Here is an 18,148-nt window from a genome sequence, read left to right on the forward strand (position 1 = left end):
TTCATTCAGACGCCGACGGATAGTACGGGTTGACAGTGTTGCACTCTCGGACTGCAGAACAGCTTGAACTTGTTTGGATGTTAGTCGAGGTTCTTTATCCACCATCCGCACAATCTTTTGTTGAAATGTCTCGTCATTTTTCTTTTCCGTCCACGTCTTGGGAGGTTAGACACAGTGCCACCATGGGCTTTACACATATTGATGACACTGCGCACGGTAGACACAGGAACCTTCAGGTCTTTGGAGATGGACTTGTAGCCTTGAGATTGCCCATGCGTCCTCACAATTTTGCTTCTCAAGTCCTCAGACAGTTCTTTGGTCTTCATTCTTTTCTCCATGCTCAATGTGGTACACACAAGGACAGAGGTTGAGTCAACTTTAATCCATTTTAACTGGCTGCAAGTATGATTTAGTTATTGCCACCACCTGTTATGTAGTTTAGTAACAGGTGCTGTTAATTACACAAATTAGAGAAGCATCACATGATTTTTTAAAGGGTGCCAATACTTTTGTCCGCCCCATTATTGGAGTTTTTTATAAAATGATAATGATTTAATTTATTTTTTTTCCATTCTCTTTTGTGTTTTTTCATTGCAAGCAATATCAATGAAGATGTTACTACCAAAGCATTTGTAAGTGCAATCATTTTCTGGGAGAAATTGAGCATTATCTGACAGAAATGCAGGGGTGTCAATTAGAGATGTCCCGATCGATCGAGTCCGATCACGTCATTTTCAAAGTATCGGAATCGGCAAAAAAATATCGGACATGCCTTTTTTATTTATTTATTTATTTTTTAAATTAAATCGTTTTCTAATTGTATTTAACGTTTTAGACAAAATGTCTTAAGCCCCCAGTACACCGCATGCATGATCGTTGTGGTTCCGGTCCGACTCCGGTAAAAAAATAGCGCCGGAGCCAATCTGTTCCCATTATATCCTATTGTTCAACGTATACTGGCCGCGTCAGTGCTCCGGATTGCCTGCGAACCACCTCCGGCATGCCGCATGCCCGCCGGATGGTATAGGCTAGTTTCTATTTCTGCCGGACACGCATCCGACAAAATGGGCGGAGCTGGGCCTGACGTCAAAAGCCCAGGTGCCTAATCACGGTTTAAACACGAGCGAAAATGGATGATGAGCGCTTCATCATGGAGGTGGAAACTGGAAAGTCACAAAGTAATATACGATGCAGCAGATCGTTATTATAAGGACAGCATTAAAAGCGAAGCTGCAAGGTGTCCTATTATGTGTGTTTTTCTGGCAATGATATCAAACACACGATGTGCTGACAACTTTGAGCGAAAAAAAAAAAAAAAGCGTATCTGGAAGTGGTTCCACTGCAGAAATTCTCATGCCCGGCGCACACACAATGCCGGTTTGTATACGGAGTCGAGGGGGAAAAGTACGAAAGAGAATAAAGAGACACCCACAAGTTTCGACCTGGTGGTCTATTCAAGACGTTTCTCTTTCTTTCCTACATTTCACTTGACTCTTCATAGAAAAAACAACAGTTTGCGCTGGGCACAGGAATCTGCAGTGTTGAGACACCAATTCCAAGTACGCTGTTTTTTAGTTCGTGTAGTATATAATTCGCTATCCATTTTATAAATATGACAGATTATTTATCAGTTGTTTATAGCAGCTCTATGAGATGTTATGTGCTATACATTTTAAATGTGCACAAAGATATAAACGCACCGACACAACCAAGGGCATAATAGCCCCCCTTCCCTCCACACAAGGTGCCCTGATCTCAACATGATGTAGTCAATCTGGAATTAAGAGACAGACACAACTAAAATATTGTAGCGTCGCCGGTGTTGTGCCGACCGGGGCTGTCATCGGTGGGTTAATTCATGCACCAACGCGGGGCTGTCATTGGTGTGCTGGTGCACCAGCGCGACGCTCCGATTGGTGGACGAGATAGCGTCAGTTTATATACAGTAGTTGTTGTTTTTGCATTGATGAGGTGGCGGGAAGTTAAGAAAGAAAAAGAGGAAAAAGGCGTTGAAGCTCGTGTGTTGTTTTCGCGGCCAGACTTCCGCTTAGCAAACGTTACAATATCAATATGCAAGGAAAAAATGTGCTCTCTCTCTGCTTCTCTGATGAGTACATACTACAGACTCCGTGTGTTTGTCGTTGTTTTAAATGGCCCATTATCGCGCGCGATCACGCGAGAGCTCACGAGGGGACGGAGTTGGCAGACCGCAGCCGTGCGCAGCCGGTATGATTTGCCTATTTTTGACGTACTGCGTGGCACGCAGTCAACGCTGAACCGGACCGGAACCGCAACGATCATGCATCGGGTGTACTTGGGCCTTTATACTCATCCAGAGTCTTTAGTTTTGGTTTAAAGATTGGTTCATAATAACAACAAACATCTCCCCCTGCCATTTATTGTGATGTCACTTTTAAGCCTAGTAAGTAGGTAAACCACCTCTTTTGAAGATTTTTGTTATTGCACTATTCTGCACTCAATGTTTTAGTTTACATGTTTATTGTTTACATATTTTATGGCACAGTGCTGATAAGCTTTGTTTTGATCCAAAGCAGTGGAACAATGTCATGTTGGACAATAAAAAAGATACTTGGAGCAATTGAGTAAATTGGAGTTTTATTCATTTTTTTTCTTAATGCTTTGCCAAAATGTATATGATCGGGAAAAATTATCGGGAATGATTGGAATTGAATCGGGAGAAGAAAAAAAAGCAATCGGATCGGGAAATATCGGGATCGGCAGATACTCAAACTAAAACGATCGGGATCGGATCGGAAGCAAAAAAACATGATCGGAACAACCCTAGTGCCAATACCTTTGGCTGGCACTGTAGCTGTTTCAAAGCTTGAAATGCATGTGGAACGGTTACAAAATAGATTTATATATTTTCTTTTTTTAACTTAGATTTTTTACTACGTCAGGTGGGTCTGGAACAAATCCCAAAAGGGGGTCTACTGTCATACAATGTTTAAAAATGACATTGGCTGTGTCAAATATAACTTTTAGTATAAGCCCTGGCCCACTAAAAATAGTTTCGACTTTGACTATGCTGCTTTAGATATTCACTTTGATGGTTAAGATGCTGTTTGTTATACAGTTAAGCAGCGGTCAGGATGCGCTGAGGAAAACGTGGAACGCCAAATTTACGCTGCGCAGCCATTTTGACGCCCTCCGCGGGCTGGCCTTTCACCCGGTCGAGCCGGTCCTAGTTACCGCCTCAGATGACGGCACGCTCAAACTATGGAACCTCGACAAGACCACACCCACCAAGAAGTGAGACACTTTGAGACTGTCACACACACAAAAAGTGTTCGCAACTCAGCTTGTCAGTGATGTCATTGCGTCTTTTCAATTCAGTGATTGTTGTCAAGTTTGTGCACGCAAAGTTAAAGCAAAAAAACAGGGCGACTGAGGCTCCTATTTAGAAAGTAGGGGGAAAAAAATCACTTTTTTTCTAAAATGTGAGGAGTGTATACACTTTGATGAGACACTTATGTTTTTATTTGTACCGACCAACTGCAAATAGTGCAGTTTCAGGCTTAGGGCAATATAAATTTCGGGTAGTAATAATACCAAAAATGAAAATGACTTCAGAGTTTATCCAATCATTGGTCTGCTTGTGCGTGTGTGTGTTTATAGGTGTGCATCCGTGGATGTGGAACCAATCTACTCGTTCAGAGGTCACAGGCAAGTCAATCAATCTGGCAAATCACTTAAACGGTAGGACAGTTTTTCCTTTCTGTCCACTGCAGTGGCGCCGTTCTGTGCGTCACCATGAGCGGCAATGGCGAGCAGTGCTTCAGCGGTGGCCTAGATGGCACCATCCAGAGCTGGAACGTGCCCTGCCACAACAGTGACCCCTACGACTCTTATGGTAGGATCTTTTGCTACATAATTTATTAACAACTGCTTTCATTACTTGCACGAAACAAACCCGTTTAATTACTCTACAAAGGTACAGTGGTAGGAAAAAGTATCTGAACCTTTTGGAATTTGTCACATTTCTGCATAAAATCACCATCAAATGTGATCTGATCTTTGTCAAAATCACACAGATGAAAAAAGTGTCTGCTTTAACTAAAACCAACCAAACATTTATATGTTTCCATATTTTAATGAGGATAGGTGCCAAACAATGACAGAAGGGGGAAAATAAGTAAGTGAACCATCATATTTAATATTTCGTGAGTACTCAGTTACTCCGGTAGGTTGTCCACCTTGCGCTTTCATTTATGCATATTTGTGCTACGTGACTGACTGGGGCTCAAACACGGAACGCCTGCATGATGAGTAAAGTCTTATAACAGTTGGTCATTTAGTCTGGTGGCAGGCAGCCTTTTTTTAATGATAACTTTAGTGATTTTTAGGACATTTTAATTATTGAACCCTTGTCTTGAACATATCTCATTTAGTGCTGCAATCATTAATCGATTAACTCGAGTATTCGATTAGAAAAAAATATTCGAATTGAATTTTATTGCTTCGAGTATTCGTTTAATTAAAGTGGTGCTGTAATGGTTTATTTAGAAAGTGTTTGCATTTTGTTTTATTGATCAGGGTGGATACGCTGCCCTCTGGTCTGCCTCTTTTCACATGGCTGAATCCAACTGCTCCCTGTTAAGACCAACTTTAGCTAAGTTTTTGTTTGAGCTGATGTTTTTTATGCATTCATAATTTAGTTTATAGGCATATTTAGCAGTTTTATGTGTGGATATGTGTCCGAACCATTAGTTAAGAGCATTGAAAAAAATAAATAAAATATATATATATATATATATATATATATATATATATATATATATATGTATGGCGGAAAACACAGACAAGACTGAAAAAGCAGTTTCTGCTCTTGCACTCCTCTTTAAAAGAAACTGCAGTATTTCAAGCCAAAACAACTGTTTTGTTTGATAGAACAATATGTTTATATGCTGCCATAGCAGATTCATGGCGCATTAAGGCCCCAAACTATTTTTAATTTGTCCATTTTACCCTCAAAACCCCCGTTTACAGACGTCGCGCAACCGCTTTTGTTTCAACCCAGCCATAAAACGAAGGTAATTAATTATATTTATTATTCAAAATGTCTGTCGTTTTTAGCTTAGAATCATTAATTGATGTCTCATATTTCGTAAAAAAAAAAAAAAACGACTTTAAAAAAACTATAATAATAGTAATGCATTTTATTTATAACGCACTTTACATTTGAAAAACAAATCTCAAAGTGCACAACTATTCACTCAAATATATTAAACTTTTAAACAATCTATGTCACAATGAAAAAAATGGCGTCTGTAAAAAAGGAAAAAAAGGAGAAAAAAAAGTTTAAAAGGGTAAATATATGAAAAAGAACATCTCAACCACTCCTTGATGTCTGCGATTTCTGCATCGCGACCCTTGTTATATTACCATGTTTCACCCATAAAATTAAAAAAAAATCCAGCTGTGTCCATTCACAGCTGTGACATGACACTCAGTGATACATGCTACATGGAGTTTTTGGATCGAAACAAGGTAAGTACGTGATAATATCTCGTTAAGGTCACGGCATCTGTAATTCTGCTCTCGCGTGCTCTCACCTCCAGATAGGGTTTTACTGTTTAAAAAACATTTATTTTTTTAAAATGCCCTCCTGTTCAAAAATTTTCTTCCCCCAGAAAATTGAGATTTTAAGCTTTCAAATGATGTATCACACATGCATATCGGACAATTTTGAAACTTGGCTAAATTGGGGGTCTCAGAGCGGAACTTCAAGTCACCTGAGTGTTTTCCGCCATATCTATATATCTATATCTATATCTATATATCTATATCTATATCTATATATATATATATGTATGTATATATATATATATATATATATACACACACATATATATAGGGCTGTCAAACGAATACAATTTTTAATCGAGTTAATTACAGCTTAAAAATTAATTAATCGTAATTAATCGCAATTAATCGCAATTCAAACCATCTATAAAATATGCCATATTTTTCTGTAAATTATATATATATATTCTGTAAAATAAATTGTTGGAATGGAAAGATAAGACACAAGATAGATATATACATTCAACATATGGTACATAAGGACTGTAGTGGGCATTTCACTCTACTGTCATTCAAATCTGTCTATGCTGTCCTCACTCCGAAGCGTCTACTTTTTCCAAAGCTAGACAGCTAGTGAACGACGCCTTAATAATCAGACTTCTTCCTTTTTCATCTGATATATTAATAAAATGGCCTCAAACCATTGTCCTCTTTAGACCGTCGTAAAACTACAAAAAAAAGTACACAAGCATTGCATGAGCAACAACGTTAGCTTAGCACGCTATACAGGTTCACTAAACATAAACAAAAAGCCTCTCATACAAAAAATATAACATTTCGCATACTAACATAATATGTACATTCTTTACAACAACCATACTTACGGACAAATCTTGTCCAAGGATCGTATAAGCACAACATTACAACGTAGGCGTCAGCCCGAGACGTCGTGCAGCCATATTGAACTGGCAAGAAAACAATTAACTATGTCGCAAAGCGACCACAAGAGTTCGCTGTTAGACAGCACAAAAAGCCTTGCTGTAAAACTTACCAAAAGGCAGAATAATTGTGTCAAATATTTTAACGTGATTAATTAGGAAAATTAATTACCGCCCGTTAACGCGATAATGTTGACAGCCCTAATATATATATATATATATATGTGTGTGTATATATATATATATATCATTTAAACTAGTGGACTTTTGCTATGTAAGTTAGCCAATTGTTCTTTTATTGTACATAGATCCTTTTTTTTTTTTTTTAATACCGTTTGAGGCTCAGCTCAGGTGTTTTAATTTTTCATATTCCTTATCCGATTATTCGATTATTCGAACGATCTAGTTCTTCGATTAATCGACTACTAAAATAATCGATAGCTGCAGCCCTAATCTCATTCTTCCTCTGCCCAAGATGCATCCTCCCAACAATTTTGATGACCGAGCAATTCAAAGTCCCAGAAAACAGCTGGATAATCCAGACAGACAGCTTCTGCTCATTTATAGTGAAATACCTGTGAAAGAACAGATAAACGCAGCTCCATCAGGCATCTTGAAATTGAAACTAAGAATAAAGCAGACTTTTGGACGTTCGCATTTGTTTTCCTGAGATCTTGGCGGATTTTTCCAGTGTATTTAAAATGGGCTTTGAAATACATTCAAAAATTGTCACTAAACATACCAGATTACATATAGATCATGGGCTTTCCCCAGCACTAATTTGAAAACTCAGCTGTTTATTCTCCAAGATGGAGGCACACCCCAACAACAAATTGTATCATTCATTTGGAATGCAAAACAAAAGATGCCTTCCAGAGAGGCCTGTGGCTGTGACCAAGAGTCGTGGAAACTCTCTCATTAATATTCCTTTCAGTTGTGAGGAGGTAGAGCTGTCTCAACAGCCAATCAATGCTGTGTTGTTGTTATTATTTGTTGGAGGCAAAATCATTGTGTCTCTATGTAATGAATGAAAGAGTGACATTGTATATGGGGGATTAAGGGTTCAAAGATGGTCTTTTAAAGTTGCAAGGTTGCCTCAAGTTTAACAATTAATAAATCAACAACTGTCAAATGGCAGCTTGAACAACTTGAATATCTGCTTTCAAAGCTGATGCGCTTGACTTCCTGATGTCATCGCCGGATAAAAAGCCAACAACAAAGCCTGTTCGAATAGTCACGGAGTAAAACTGATTAGCAGGTGCACTTGAGCACAATCATACTTTAAGTTGCTTTCACTGGACATTTGAGAGGTGTCGCCACAAGGAACATGGCTTGCCGAGTTGAGGACAATCTCCGCTGTCCGACCTGTTTGGACATCTTCAAAGAGCCTGTCATGCTACCGTGTTGTCACAGCTTCTGTCGCATGTGTGTACAGCGGTGGTGGGAGGACAAAGGAGATCGATTTTGCCCACTGTGTAGGAAGCAGTGTCAACCGCTGGATCCACTCTTGAATTTGGCACTGAAGAATGTGTGCGAATCCTTTTTACAAGCCTCACTGGAGTCGGATACAAAAAAACAGCACAAGTTGGGGCCCTTTGATCAAGCTGTGCAAGATCGTAAGGAGAAACTCCAGGATGGTCTGGAGGAAGTGAAGACAAGACTGAAAAAATATCAAAAGATTCGTGATAGTTGCTGTGAACAGGCAGAGTATATCAAGCTGCAGAGGGGCAAGGTGGAAAGAAAGATTAAGAAGGATTTTGAGGAGCTTCATCGATTTCTGCAAGAGGAAGAGGAGGCCAAGTTGTCTGCAGTGAGGGAGGACGAGGAGAAGAAGAGTCAGATGATAAAGGAGAAGATTGAGTCCCTCAACAAAGACATTTCCGCTCTCTTAGACGGAGTCAGAACCATGGAAGAGTATCTGACATCTGACCAGCTATCCGTCATGATGAACTACCAGACTGCAATGACCACAATCCAGCAACTGCCTGACAAGCCAGAGATGCTCCCAGAAGCTCTGCTGTCTGAAAGCCAACACGTGGGCAACCTCAAGTTCACCGTGTGGGAGCGAATGAAAGCGATGATCTCCTACAGTCCTGTGATTCTGGACCCAAACACGGTGGGTCCAAACATTAGTCTGTCTGGAGATCTAACCAGTTTGTGCTTTAATGAAGGAGAGCTGCATCCAAAGAATCTAGAGAGGTTAAAGTGGAACGGTGTGCTTGGCTCGGCTTTGGACACAGGAAAATACATGTGGGATGTTGAGGTAGGAGATAACACGGACTGGCGACTTGGGGTGGCATGGAGAGACCTTCATTTGCCTCGTAAAGTGTCCATATGGATAATTGGATTCCGTGATGGACAGCACAAAATGTTTGCACAACCATTTGGATCCTGGAAGCCACCAGTCAAGTTGCAGAGAGTTCGAGTTCAAGTGGACTTAAATGAACGATCAATTTCTTTCTCTGAATCTCTTACGAACACAGCTTTAGTGACGAGGAAGAACATTTCCACTTGGCCAGATTTGTCAAGTAACAAGAAAATGTACCCTGTCTTTCGTACAAAGGGAAAAAGTCCACTGAAAGTAATACCGCTTACACCATGTGTTACAACCAGGGGTGAAAGTGGCTAGAATTTCTTGCCGGAACTCCCCTACTTGAAGGTTGCCACGGAGTCAGAAATTTTATTTATTTGGGGTGTCAAACCTCTTAAACTACTTAAAATGCAAAGAAAACTGTTTTAGCACAGTTATTTCTATAACACATACAAAAACTGATTTTCATTCAGAATTGTATTTTTCAATGATTTATAAAATAAAAGTTAACAAAAACAGCAATAACCCCAACCTCAATCTCCTAATTTTTATTTTCCCTTATTTCCTCACATACTAAATGCCAAATCTCAATTTTAACTACCTAAGAACATAGGATGTATATTATAATTGAAATTAATGTAAACATTTACTTTTTTTAAAATAATAAATATATAAGTAACATACATTCAGAAAAATAAGTACAAATGACTTATATTATGCAGAGTGAAATGAAATATAGTTTGAACATTGACTTTTTTTTTTAAATCATAAGGAAATGAATAAGTAACCTAACATAAATGAAGAAATACAAGTCCAAAGGGCACATTGACAGCTAAGATGTTCTGAACCTCCCCATCAGAGCAAATAAAACTAAATATGATAAATAAGCCTCCTTAACTCTTTCGTTGCTCTTAAAGATTTGATCCATTTTATGTTGCATTGCCCTTTTTTGTCGCATCAATTCAACCTTTTTTTTTTTGTTTGTTTTTTTTTGCTGTTCCAGAAAACATGCACATTTGAACCAATCAGAGCTAAATATCTCTACTGATCCCATGTCAGTATGTCTGCCAATTGAATGGGTAAATGGGTCCAGGCGTTTTGCTTTGCTGCGTGCATTGGCACATTGATGTGACTCTTCATCGTCAGACTCAGATAACTGCAGCAGCTGGGGAAACCTCCATGCCGTCTTTGGAAAAAAATAAATAATAAATATTGGTGGAAACGGATTACACTACACAAGCACTGTATTATGCTTGTTGTCAACACTTGTGTATGTAAATCTGATGTTGGTAGATTGTTTTCTTCTTGGCATGTGTGGCAGCATAGCATCTACATTTTTTTTTTTTACATAGTGTTTTGAGAGAGAAAGCACAGTGTGCCGGAACAGCATTCCGGCCCTGAATCTTATACCGGAACTGCATTCTGGCCCTGAATCTTATACCGGAACTGCGTTCTGACTGTTCTGGCCCACTTTAACCCTTTTTACAACTCAAAGTCAGTGACAATGTTAGATATTTTGTTTACATTAATTGTTTGTACATAAAAGTTACAAGATTAAAATGAATTGAAATCTGATCAGTCATTATTTGTGAGATTTCTTTCTTACCTGGGAGACATGGAATGAATAAAAAAAAACATTTTAAACTCATTTTATGCGTTTGGAAAATGCAATGGGAAGAAATATCAATTTGTAGTAAAATGCAGATGAAGATTGTTTCATTTTCAATGATTAATCAACAGACATTTTGTGTGTATATCAATTTGTTTGTAGTAAAATGCAGATGAAGATTGTTTCTTACCTGGGAGACATGGAATGAATTAAAAAAAAACAAAAAAACATTTTAAACTCATTTTATGCGTTTGGAAAATGCAATGGGAAGAAATATCAATTTGTTTGTAGTAAAATGCAGATGAAAATTGTTTCATTTTCAATGATTAATCAACAGACATTTTGTGTGTATATCAATTTGTTTGTAGTAAAATGCAGATGAAGATTGTTTCATTTTCAATGATAAATCAACAGACATTTTGTGTGTGTGTGTGTTTTTAAAAACATTCCAAAAGACCTGATGTAAGCATACATAACTTACATTCCACAACAGTTGCATGTCTCTACTCCCTTGGGCAACACTCTGTTGACACAACATATGAAGTAACCTGCACAATCAAGTAGGGCTGTCCCAAACGACTAATTTTCTCCCGATTAGTCAGATGACTATTTTTACGATTAGTTGACTAATCTTATAATTAAAAAAAAATTTTTTTTTAATTTTTTTTTTTTTTACTAATTTAGCAATGAAATTTTTTTTGACGCTTGTCAATTCACAAAAATATTTTGGAACACTTAAATTCTTGATTAAAGTACAAATAAACAGATAAATAATAATAAATCACAAATAAACAATGAGTTCAAATGCTGATAGAATTAACTTGTGCAAAAGAATGGAATGTAAACAGATTCAGAACACTAACTTCACCTTTCCAAAATGATTCACAACAATTCTTAAAAAAATACCTAGCATTAATATTATAGTATACTGTAGTACTATATCATTGCCAATCAGAATTTTCATAAAGGGTGTCATTTTAAATGTATTCTTAGTGTAGAATCTGAAGTATGTGGGATTAACTCCAGAAATCGTTATTTATATGACGAACATGACATGCTTTTATTTTGAAATGTTCACCGGTAGTACGTTCGCTTAACTGCTAATTTAAGCTTTACACTCCGCAAAAAAAGCACTTTTTGTCATCGCATGTGTTGTCAGTAATAGATTTTTTTTTCCTTTTGCAAATGCTGTTAACCAGCGAGTTTTCATGTTTGAAGTGTCACCTTTTAACTGCAAGTTTTGGAGAAGGCTGCCTGTTTTATAGCCGGCTAAAGTAGGTCGTCTTTTTTGCCCATTCACCTCAATGTAGCAGTGCTAACGTATATAGTGTTTAATATAGATGTGTTTTCTTATTTTGTATGTCTGAACTTTAATTCTGCAGCGTGTTGATGAGAGAAAAGAACTGGAGTCTCATATGCCATCAGCACGCACGCACAAATGTATGCATGCACGCGCGCGCAGCGATAAAACGCAGCCATGAAAATGACCGCCCTCATTTTTATTTACCATGCGATAAATGGACTCATTGCATTTCGCGACAGGCTTAGCAACTTCAATAAAATATGTCATTAGTTAGTTAGACGGACTTACAATCTCCTGTCGTTATCCTTCACGGCCGACGTGCAGCCAAGCTTGGCATTGAAGAGACAGGACACAACAGTGTACCCTCCTTTGTTTCTTTAAAAATAAGTCAATGTTTTGGAGTCTTGTGCGCTTTTTTGGCTTTGTGCCGCTTTCCCCGCTTGCATACCAAGCGTCCGACATTCTGAACTTTCCACGCATTTATTTTTTTAACCCTTCATTAACCGTCGACGGGATGTTGTGCTCGTCGACAGATTTACATCATCAATGACGTCGACTATGTCGACTAGTCGGGATAGGTCTACAATCAAGCATACCATTAATATAACAAGTTGTACGTATTTGAAAGAAACTTCAGAAATAAAGAAGCTCATGGTGCTTTGAAAAGCCAAAAAATGCTTGATTAAATTTTCAATTGCCTTTCCTCCCACCCCAGTCTGGGATATACAGTATACTCTACTAGCAGTACGGCCCGGCATTGCTCAGGTTTGTGTAACGTGAACACAATACAACCGAATCGCAGGTAATGCTTACTTTTTACTTTAGTAAAAGAACACTATAAAGGGGTTAATGCGCAATTGCTTTTCCATCACCGTATACAGTATTGTATACAGTATTGTGGCGAGCACTTGAAGAAGAATGAGACAGTTTTTATGTTTCACACGTGTTGCTCTTGTGCCCCATACACCGCACTACCCCAAGAGACAGCGCCTTTATTGAACACAAAATAACAACTACCCACAACTACCCATGAACCGTTGCGGGCGTAACACATAATAAATAACAGTCACTACAGTATGAATATCCACCTTAAAGTAATCCCTTAGTAATATTCTCTTATTATATACTAGTAGAGTAAAACTTTTACTTTTTTTTTTTTTTTAATCCAGCGTTTTGTTGTGAAGCACTCAAAGCCACACCATATCATCACAACTCATTTAAATTTGTACATGAAACCGCAACGTTTGAAAGCCAACTGCGACATTGCGATCGCAAGAAACGCGTGTTTTGCCCAAAAGACAGCGCTGTCTCATCTACAATTGGAATTTTCTATGCTAGTTTTTGGAGTTTCACATTAGTTTTTGCACTAAATGGATGCCTACAGAGATCAAACCCATCTAAGAACGCTCCCAGAGACATAAAGTACAACTATGTAAAGTTTGGTCAAAATCCGCCCGGCCGTTTCGAAGTCCATAGGGAACAAACAAACAAACAAACACACACACTCAGTTCCATTTTTATATATGTACATACAGTCTGTTCCAAACTGTTAACAATATCAGTCACAGTATCAAGGATTAAGTTAAGTTTCTTGTCATACAATCACGCATATCCACACGATATGGCCCAAAGTAGGATACTCGATTTCCTGGTATGGGACATTGAGACTTGTGAAAATAAAAATACAACAAAAGGCATACTTTACGAGTGTTCAACATTCAGTAGTGTTCCAGTTACAGTAAGTGGTCTCAAAGATGTTTCTCTCTTCTTTGGTGTAAACAGAGCTGTCGGTCCTGAGGGGGGCGCTGTGTGGCCACACCGACGCAGTGTGGGGCGTGGCCTACAGCTCCATCCACCACCGCCTCCTCTCCTGCTCGGCCGATGGAACCGTACGTCTGTGGAACACCGCCACCGTTTCGCCATCGCTTGCAGTTTTCAACCAGAGAGGAGGTAACTTGGTAACTAATAATATGAATGCTATGTAGTAAAGACAATATATATTTTTATATATACACATATACTGTGTACTGTATATATTGTACATACAGTGTATCACAAAAGTGAGTACACCCCTTGCATTTCTGCAGATATTTAAGTATACAGTGCCTTGCAAAAGTATTCGGCCCCCTTGAATCTTGCAACCTTTCGCCACATTTCAGGCTTCAAACATAAAGATATGAAATTTAATTTTTTTGTCAAGAATCAACAACAAGTGGGACACAATCGTGAAGTGGAACAACATTTATTGGATAATTTAAACTTTTTTAACAAATAAAAAACTGAAAAGTGGGGCGTGCAATATTATTCGGCCCCTTTACTTTCAGTGCAGCAAACTCACTCCAGAAGTTCAGTAAGGATCTCTGAATGATCCAATGTTGTCCTAAATGACCGATGATGATAAATAGAATCCACCTGTGTGTAATCAAGTCTCCGTATAAATGCAACTGCTCTGTGATAGTCTCAGGGTTCTGTTTGAAGTGCAGAGAGCATTATGAAAACCAAGGAACACACCAGGCAGGTCCGAGATACTGTTGTGGAGAAGTTTAAAGCCGGATTTGGATACAAAAAGATTTCCCAAGCTTTAAACATCTCAAGGAGCACTGTGCAAGCCATCATATTGAAATGGAAGGAGCATCAGACCACTGCAAATCTACCAAGACCCGGCCGTCCTTCCAAACTCTCTTCTCAAACAAGGAGAAAACTGATCAGAGATGCAGCCAAGAGGCCCATGATCACTCTGGATGAACTGCAGAGATCTACAGCTGAGGTGGGAGAGTCTGTCCATAGGACAACAATCAGTCGTACACTGCACAAATCTGGCCTTTATGGAAGAGTGGCAAGAAGAAAGCCATTTCTCAAAGATATCCATAAAAAAATCTCGTTTAAAGTGTGTCACAAGCCACCTGGGAGACACACCAAACATGTGGAAGAAGGTGCTCTGGTCAGAGGAAACCAAAATTGAACGTCTTGGCCACAATGCAAAACGATATGTTTGGCGTAAAAGCAACACAGCTCATCACCCTGAACACACCATCCCCACTGTCAAACATGGTGGTGGTAGCATCATGATTTGGGCCTGCTTTTCTTCAGCAGGGACAGGGAAGATGGTTAAAATTGACGGGAAGATGGATGCAGCCAAATACAGGAACATTCTGGAAGAAAACCTGTTGGTATCTGCACAAGACCTGTGTTAGAATGGCCAAGTCAAAGTCCAGACCTGAATCCAATCGAGAATCTGTGGAAAGAGCTGAAGACTGCTGTTCACAAACACTCTCCATCCAACCTCACTGAGCTCTAGCTGTTTTGCAAGGAAGAATGGGCAAGAATGTCAGTCTCTCGATGTGCAAAACTGACAGAAACATACCCCAAGCGACTTGCAGCTGTAATTGGAGCAAAAGGTGGCGCTACAAAGTATTAACACAAGGGGGCCGAATAATATTGCACGCCCCACTTTTCAGTTTTTTATTTGTTAAAAAAGTTTAAATTATCCAATAAATTTTGTTCCACTTCACGATTGTGTCCCACTTGTTGTTGATTCTTGACAAAAAATTAAAATTTTATATCTTTATGTTTGAAGCCTGAAATGTGGCGAAAGGTTGCAAGGTTCAAGGGGGCCGAATACTTTTGCAAGGCACTGTATCTTTTCATGGGACAACACTGACAAAATGACACTTTGACACAATGAAAAGTAGTCTTTGTGCAGCTTATATAATAGTTAATTTATTTTCCCCTCAAAATATAGCCATTAATGTCTAACCCCTTGCAACAAAAGTGAGTACACCTCTTAAAAACTACATACATCCCTAGATGTCCAAATTGAGTACTGCTTGTCATTTTCCCTCCAAAATGCCATGTGACTCGTTACAGGAGTGCTGCCAGCATTGCTGCACAGATTGAAGAGGTGGGGGGTCAGCCTGTTAGTGCTCAGACCATACGCCGCATTCTACATCTAATTGGAGCGCATGGCTGTCACCCCAGGAGGAAGCCTCTTCTGAAGAGGGTACACAAGAAAGCCCGCCCATCTCATCAGACCATAGGACATGATTCCAGTAATCCATGTGCTTTGTTGACATGTCCTCAGCAAACTGTTTGCGGGCTTTCTTATGTACCGTCTTCAGAAGAGGCTTCCTCCTGGGGTGACAGCTATGAACACCAATTTGCTGTAGAGTGCAGCGTATGGTCTGAACACTAACTCAATTTGGACATTTATGGATGTATGTAGTTTCTAAGGGGTGTACTCACTTTTGTTGCCATTAATGGCTATATTTGGAGTATTTTGAGAGGAAAATAAATTAACTCTATAATATAAGCTGCACACAGACTACTTTTCGTTGTGTCAAAGTGTCATTTTGTCAGTGTTGTCCCATAAAAAGATATACTTAAATATCTGCAGAAATGCGAGGGGTGTACTCACTTTTGTGATACACTATATATGTATAATCACAGATTCAGGTCAAAACTCTTGGTGTCTTATTCTAAACTGAATTTGGTTGTGGGTGGCAGATTTGACATTCTGGCTCACCATCATTTTGAGGAAAACATTTTTCCATGTACTGTACAGTGAAGAGAATAAGCATTTGAACACCCTGCGATTTTGCAAATTCCCCAACTTAGAAATGAACGGGTTTGAAATTTTCTTGGTAGGTGCATGTCCATTGTGAGAGACAATCTTTTAAAAAATCCAGAAATCACAGTGTATGATTTTTTAAAAACAATTTATTTGTATTATAGTGCTTCAAATAAGTATTTGAACACCTATTAACTACAATTGTGAGCCCTAAAGAGCTGTTATTCACCTTTAAAAGTCCACCTTCATTCCACTTATTCTGCTAAATCGGTGGAGTGAAGGTGGACTTCTTGAGTGTGACTTTTTGACCTGTTTGAGGCGGTCAGCTGCATATAAACACCTGTCCACACCATACACCCCAAAGAGCTGTCCCAAGACACCAGAGACAGAATTGTAGACCTCTACAAGGCTGGAGTTACGGGGCAATTGCCAAGCCAGAATCACCAAGCAGTGGCTTCGTAAAACGCATATCAAGGTTCTGGACGGGCCTAGCCTGTCTCCAGACCTAAACCCAAGACAAAATCTTTGGAGGAAGCTCAAACTCTGTGTTTCTTAGTGACAGTCCAGAAACCTGATAGATCTAGAGAAGGTCAGTGTGGAGCAGTGGTGAAAAATCCCTGCTGCAGTGTGTGCAAACCTGGTGAAAAGTCACAGGAAACGTTTGATCTCTGTAATTGTAAACAAAGGCAACTGTACCAAATATTGACATGGATTTTCTCAGGTGTTAAAATACTTATTTGCAGCAATATAATACAAATAAATTGTTCAAAAATCATACATTGTGATTTCTTGATTTTTTTTTTTTAGATTGTCTCTCACAATGGACAAACACCTACCGTGAAAATTTCAAACCTGCCCATCATTTCCAAGTGGGAAAACTTGCAAATTCACAGGGTGTTCAAATATTTATTTTCCTCACTGTAACTTGTAACATGTTCGCACAAGGGCGTAGGTTTGCATAGGGACGGTAGAGACATAACACCACCAACTTTAAGGGATGCTCAAATTCTCCCCACCAACTTTTAAGCAACCTTATTTGCATTATATAATGAGTTCACTTGTATGGGTAATTTAGATTGTCCTCCCATAAGTTGTAAGGATATAATTGACCCTACATTAATGTTTAAACCTACATTTGCCCCCTTTAACTTGCTGAATGTGCTGGTCCATTTTTTCCCCTTCAAACGCACGTTTGATTGGCTGATGACTAGAACCCCCACATTCACACAGTCGCAACAGAAATACATGTCGACATGCTGCCCCTTTGAAGAGGAGGGATATTAAAAGGTTTTTTTTCGGCCAGCAGCAGCCACTTTAAGTAATGTAAAAAGATGTCAATGTTGTGAAGGTTGGGAACACACCACTAATTTTGCAACTGAAAGTCTGACCTGCATCAGAGTTAGCATAACATTAAACCGTGGGAACTTGCTAACCTGTAAAACTCGAATAAGAAAGCTGCTTAGACTTTTTCTACCCCTACTTTTTCTACTGTTAACGTTAAATCCAACTGTGCATTTTGTGCATTTAATCCCTAGTTAAAATGTATGTATTTCCTATCTCTTTTCATTAAAAAAATTGCAGCCGATGCACATTTTTTTACCCCCCCCCCAAAAAAAATCACAACCACTGTAAATTTCCTTTATATGAAGCAAGCATTTTGAAAAATGACTTTCTCCCATGAAAATAATTTTACTGTAACCTTTTTTCATTTTTACATAGGAACCAGCTATATTTGAGCTATATTTGAGAAATGTACCCAATCTGTTTGGTCTTAAAAATATCCCGTCCCAAGCAAAAAGTGTACATGCAGGTCATGCTGTTATAGCGTCCTTACCAATGTTGGGACCAAACCTACGCCCTTGATTTCGCAAGT

At 38.8% G+C, this 18,148-nt stretch overlaps 1 protein-coding gene across 1 annotated transcript in view; it reads left to right on the plus strand.

Moving 5' to 3' along the window:
* The window catches only part of LOC130920617 (striatin-like), a 47,535-nt gene that overhangs the window by 22,538 nt on the left and 6,849 nt on the right, over positions 1 to 18,148 (plus strand). The window contains exons 11-14 of the mRNA XM_057843959.1: positions 3,098 to 3,273; positions 3,640 to 3,687; positions 3,753 to 3,874; positions 13,491 to 13,658. Coding sequence (XP_057699942.1) covers positions 3,098 to 3,273; positions 3,640 to 3,687; positions 3,753 to 3,874; positions 13,491 to 13,658 — 514 coding nt within the window. The remainder of the gene's footprint in view (positions 1 to 3,097; positions 3,274 to 3,639; positions 3,688 to 3,752; positions 3,875 to 13,490; positions 13,659 to 18,148) is intronic.

Source organism: Corythoichthys intestinalis, chromosome 8 (genome assembly GCF_030265065.1).
Source record: "Corythoichthys intestinalis isolate RoL2023-P3 chromosome 8, ASM3026506v1, whole genome shotgun sequence".
Taxonomy (NCBI): domain Eukaryota; kingdom Metazoa; phylum Chordata; class Actinopteri; order Syngnathiformes; family Syngnathidae; genus Corythoichthys; species Corythoichthys intestinalis.